Genomic DNA, 6,248 nt, shown 5'->3' on the forward strand with positions numbered 1-6,248 from the left:
TTAAAAGCCTTAACAATTCTATTCGGCGCTATCCCATCATACAATCTCCAATTACAATCCAAAAGCATATACAATCTACAGTTACAATCATGCTAATGTCGATCACACGAAACCATATTAAGTGACTATACTAATTTATCAACCATAATAACAACTTGGTATGATAAACATAAAACTTAATAGAATGAATATAGCTAACCAAAACAATACACCAAAACCTCGTAAACCTAATAAAAAATCATAAAGTAAAAAAAATTGCAGTCGGGTTCCTCTTACTCTCTTAGTTCGTACAAAAAAAGTTAATCGAAATGAAATATCAGTTAGTTACCATTTTGCTGTCTTGAAGAAGGATTCCTTCAGAAAACATGTCATAGAGTTGTAGATCTCTACAGCTTTTGACATGTGAATGAACTCCTTGTAGTCTATTGGCAACTTAGGCTCCAACATTTCATAACTCAATGAAGGTCAATTATAAAATATAAATACAAAAAAGTTCTGTATTATATGAAAAGCTATTACAAAATAAAAACATACTTGCAACATATAGCTTGTTGTAGGGTCATCTGTCTCAAGTTGGGAACCTTGCAGTGACATAAGGACATCCATAACCTTGAGCCACATAATAAAATGTTAGTCTTTAAAAGAGAGGGTGCGTGTGTGTATGTAGAACAAATGTATAAAAATTATAAAGAAGTGATGAACTATACCTGCTTGGCATCATCCTTAAACTTGTCTTTTCCAACAGCCATTCCAACCAAACTAATACACTCCATAGATTTGGCACGAAGCATGCGATTAGTTTTGTCGGTTGCATTCACAAGTATGGTTTTCAAGTAAGGCATAACTGCATCATAGTACTTTTGAAAACGCTCCTGCCAAACAGATACTGTGTGAGAAGCAATACTACAGAAAAATAAGCAAATTAAAGTTAAAAAGAAATGAATATGGACAATATCTGAGATGAGTCAGCAACTGATGCCAATGCAGTCAAAGCCCCCTCTTGTACCATTTGCTTAGGATTCTGGATATACAATTAAAGTTCAATAGTTAGTTTCTTTTCTATTAAAAACTGCTGGTGTGTCAGTTCAATTAATAAACAAATATTAAAACTATTTGGTTAATGTAAACTGTTTGTAGAAATTTTAACAACCAAGACACAATGACATACCTGCAACAATACAAGTAATTTTCCGACAAGCCCATCCAAATACGGCTTTAGAAGTTCCGATGTACAATTTTCACTGAAGTTGAGCACTACTGACGCCGCATGTGCCTGCAAAACATACATAAGACAATACATACAGCAAGTCATTCTCTTGTGTTTCTTCCAAACCTCAAACAGATTAAAAAACTACCTTAATGGTTCATGACACAATAACAGTTTAACAAAATCAACATATACATACTGAATGATAAAAGTCATATCACCTGCACCCGTGGATTATTAAAATCATCCATTGCTGAAGCTAATGCCGGAAGCACAAGATGATGATATTTGTTTTGCAAGTCTGGTCCCAAGTCTGTAGATAGCTGACCAATTGCATTGATAGCTGCCCATCTAGCCCGAGGGTGAGGATCATGAAATGAGTTCAAAACCATAGTGACAACTTGCTCTAAGTTCTTTGTCATAACCTATATCAATACAAAAGTAACAAAACAATAAAACAGTTGACATATACCTTTGAATTCAGGTTCCAATACATCTTTTTTAAGAAAACATTAAAAAATAATACCTTCGAGCAGCCTTCTGCAATTTGAGCTAACGCAATGAGTGCAGCATGATGCTTTTGCTACCGCCTTCTGCAATTTCGAAGAGATCTGATCCTGTTTATCTCAAATAGTCAAAATCACGGTTGAATTGAGGGTTCTCTTCATCATACCCCTAGAACAAATATATACTTAAACACGAAAACATCTGATAAATAAATCATACCAAAATCATCTTTAAGAAATCAACTAACCAACAGATCTGGATGTGCCCGATTAAACCGGTAAAGGATAAAAGTCGTGAAAAATACTCTAGGTAGCCAGATCTGCAAGGGCCCAAATCTCATTTCACTGTTTGCACATCGGAAACTGGAACTGGTTTGGACACGGGTTAGTAGGTGATGTCGTCCCATATTCTCCTCTATCTGCATCTCCATCCCCAGATCTAGAATCAGGTTTGAGAGGGAGACTTTAAAAAACCTTAATTCAACCTGTAAAATCAAATTTTATGTAAAATCAAGACTTTAAAATCAAGACTTTAGCATACCCATGAGGCTCAGAGAATGAAAAAGGATCAAGCCACCATGGCTGCAACAGGGTTGCAGGCAATAACCTGCCATCCTCCGCAGCCGCGACGCCATGGCGACATGTTGACTTGATTTTGATACTCATCATAGCCACCTGTGTACCAATGAGAAATTTATGGTTTATCATTTTGAACCCTAAATTAAAAGAGACGAATAACATATGCCCCAAAACGAACGATTTAGGGCCTAGTATCAAAAAACCTAAAAGGTCTTCCTTCCGACTACCACAGCACTAAATCTGGCGATTTAGGGTTTAGCAACGTAAAGCTCAAAGACGCTCCAACATGGCCATCATCGGAGCACTTCCCACAACCAAGCACGTAAGGTTTACCGTCGTACACCAAAACAGGCCTCCATCATCACCATCATCAGCCTGTTTTCAGCACAAGATAAACTGAGAAATCCATCACCTGACACAACGAAGTAATATACAGACAAAGAGATGAGATGATGAGATAAGCCAGACAAATAACACCCACAAGATAGGTGTCAACCCCTTTCACAAACGTGGCAGGCCGAAGGAGACCAAGAGGGTGAAGTAGAAAGGGATAGTGAAAGCAAATATTAATATCTGGAAAAGGAGATGAATGAGGCGGTTAAGGGAGAGAGAGCAGAGATTTAGGTTTGAATTTCAATTTTAAAAGTGACATATGGAGCCAAATTGTAACACCTCGAATTTTTGCGTCCAATGATGTGTTAACACGTGTCATTTGATTACACGTGGCATCTATAATAAATAGAGGACTAATTTTGACAAACCTTGAAAGTATATAAATTCGAGGGTTATGAATGTCAACAAGGGTAAATGTACTGTATAATAACCCTAAATAAATGCTTGAACCTTCAAACGAATAAATCATAGATCATACGGAAGCGAACTGATGCGTGTCAGTGTGTATATGTTTTTAATATATAATTAAGCCCTTTTTACACTTTTAGCCAAGTTTTAAATTTATAAAACACGATATTCACTAACACTAAACACACATATGGGCAAGTGCACCCATCGTGGACGTAGTATAGTGTTGGTAAGATACCGAGGTCGTCCAAGGACACAAGAGCTTTTAATACCGGTTTATCCTCAACGTCTAACCAAATCAAAAAGTTAGAAAAATGTTTTAAGCTAAGAGAAATAAAAACTAACTAAATGCTGAAAATAAAATAAAAATAAAAACAGATAGACAAGATGAATCACTTGGATCCGACACGTGTATTAGTATAACCTTTGATTATTTTCGCACTTTTGCACTTGTTTAAGAGATTATCTTAGTTATTGTAGTAGGCCCCTCTTTTGAAGGCGACGTTACCCTCAACCCAGTAGTTTGAGTCAGCAAGGATACAATCCTAAAGGGTCGGATTATTGAAAGATAATGAATTAAGTTATTAATGCAAATTATGGTAGGCCCCGCTTTTGGCGGTGACGTTACCCTCGGCTAAGTAGTCTGAGTCAGCAGGGATACAGTCCTAAATAGCCGGGTTATAGTATTAATAGTAGTTAACTTATGAGGGGGTCAAAGAGTTTGGATCCCCGCCATCCAATACCTATGGGCATTGAAGGAGATCCTACTAAATTTGACCCAGGTCCCAAGCAGGACCTCTAAACGCTGAACAAGGGCAAGACCCTTACCAAACCGTTCCCTTAACCCCCGACCAGGTAGCCAACATACCTCCATATAGACCGTGGAGATATGAATGGTGAAAATCTTTTATTTTATATAGACAGTAAAATAATGCCAAGACACCACGGACAAACGATAAGGAAAGATCACCTTCAACATAAGTAACTAGTTATTAAAGTCATTAATACAAAACCAAATAAAAAGTGCAAAAGATTAAAAATAAAAAGTATTATACTAAACACTTGTCTTCACCAAGTGATGTAAGAGACTTAGGCAAACATGGCCTTGATTGTCAAGAACTCTTACGATCAATCTTGGATCCCGAGACGACTCACACACTCTACGATGGACAATGGATGATGGTGGTGGATGATGGTGTTATGGTGGTGGTGGGTGGTGGATGAAGTGTGAGAGAGGTGGTGTGCCAAGGGATGAGATGGAATGAAACCAAGCACCCCTATTTATAGGCTGAACAGAAGGCTGGGCACGGCCCCGTGTCCGCTGGACACGCCCCCGTGCCCGTCTGACACTCTCTCTCATCATTAATTGTAATTCGCAATTACAATTAATGCACCTGCAGCACTCTGACCACGCCCCCGTGTCCGCTGGGCACGGCCCCGTGGTGGGCAATAGAAGCTTCTACCACTTTGTCTTTTGTGCCAGGGCTGACCATTCTGGACACTGCCCCGTGCTCAGCGAGCACGGCCCCGTGTTGAGCTGGACACGCCCCGTGTCCGCTGGACACAGCCCCGTGTTCAGCTGGGCACAGCCCCATGCTCAGCTGGGCACAACCCCATGCTCAGCTTTCTTCTTGTTTTTGCTTTGGGAGATGCTGTCGAGGAGTCGGGCATGCCACGTTTCTTCCTTTTCTTTGTATTTATGTTGGATTTGGCTGCATTTTTGCTTCTTTTGTTCATTTAAGCTCTTTTAACCCTGAAAATACAAAAGGAAGACAAAAGCACACTTTTTCCAACATTAGTACTTAAAAAGGGTTAGTTTTATGCCACATTTGATGTAATTTATATGTTGCATTTTACTCACATCAAATACCCCCACACTTGAATCTTTGCTTGTCCTCAAGCAAAACTCTTTAATATGTGGCTTACACTCCCAAATAGAATTGGTAGAAAAGAAGGTTTTGGGCTTGTCTTGAGTGTCGGGAATCCAAGATCTTTATTGGGTTTTATTTTTATACTATTTACAATCCTATTCGTTATGATTTATTTAGAACGTTTCATAAGAGAAATTACTTATTTGGGCATAACATGCCTTTTTAAAATTTCATTTATATACAAGTTCACATACCTCACGGGGGATCACTCAACACTCGGCCGAAGGTATATTTTTAGTGAATCACTCGAGAGCAGCATGGAACTTATTCCTACCATAAGCTTGCCAAGCAATCAATCCTCCTCCTTTTTAACTTTATACCTTTGTAAATATCAAGAGGACTTTTTGGGTGAAGGGTTAGGCTTGGGCTAAAGGTGGGTGGTTGGGTTAGTGGTTAGTAAAAGGGCGAAAAGCGTAAAAAGCGTCGGTTTTCGTAAAACACTTTGTTTTTTTTTTCTTCTTTTTTTTTCTTCACTTTTTTTTATTCTAATGAAGCATTTTTCAAACAAGGTTTCTTTTGATGAGCTTGTTTGTTTATTGCTAACTTCATCTCTTTTTTTTTCTTTTTTTTTTGTGTCACAAGAAAACCGAGCTTTGTTACTAAAATAAAGGGTTTAAAATGAAAAAGGTTTTGGTGGGTAAAGGGTGTTTGTTTTGGGGAAAGAAACGAAAAGGTTTAGGCTCAAAGGGGTTAACTAGGGGGATTTTTGGGTAGGTGGTAAAAAAAAAAAAAGGAAAATAATGGTGTAGAAATAAAAAGGGGTTAGTCCTAATGCCTCCATCATTTATTTACTTGGGTTTAAGTTGGTAAGGACCGGGAATGTACCGTCATGGCAAGTTCTAGAGTCGTAAGAAACCAAGCGGCTATTCACACAAGAAACGAAAAATGAGCATTTAGTTTAAAGATATGTATTTGTATGCTCAATAAAGGCTCAAAACTCACTTTTGTGAGAATGGGTTTTTAATGTGATCAAGTATATATAATCAAATTTTAATTAGACTTGTCATGCCTTTTCATAATTTTCTTATGTTGGTTCTTTTTATCACGACGCTATCGGTTGTAAATTTGTAAAAATATAACCTTTTTAGAACTTGTTATTCCCAAATTAAACCAAGACAAGTAAAAAAAAAAATGAAAAGTTTTTGAAAAAAATTTGGGGTGATTAGCGGTTCCAATAGAGTTTTGTGTAAGGCTTGTAATTAGGACTTGCAAAATTCAAGGTTT

The 6,248-nt window shown here is 37.7% G+C and overlaps 1 protein-coding gene across 1 annotated transcript; it reads right to left on the reverse strand.

The window, feature by feature from the left end:
* Window positions 1–544: 544 nt before the first annotated feature.
* LOC110939255 (importin subunit beta-3) lies at window positions 545–1,834 on the reverse strand. The gene is made up of 5 exons (XM_022180991.2): window positions 1,734–1,834; window positions 1,429–1,632; window positions 1,169–1,273; window positions 708–1,021; window positions 545–609 (listed from the first exon to the last, which is right to left on the reverse strand). The coding sequence occupies exons 2-4, from the start codon at window positions 1,627–1,629 to the stop codon at window positions 929–931; spliced, it is 399 nt and encodes a 132-aa protein (XP_022036683.1). The 5' UTR covers window positions 1,630–1,632; window positions 1,734–1,834; the 3' UTR covers window positions 545–609; window positions 708–928.
* Between the last annotated feature and the right edge of the window lie 4,414 nt (window positions 1,835–6,248).

This window comes from Helianthus annuus, chromosome 16 (genome assembly GCF_002127325.2).
Source record: "Helianthus annuus cultivar XRQ/B chromosome 16, HanXRQr2.0-SUNRISE, whole genome shotgun sequence".
Taxonomy (NCBI): domain Eukaryota; kingdom Viridiplantae; phylum Streptophyta; class Magnoliopsida; order Asterales; family Asteraceae; genus Helianthus; species Helianthus annuus.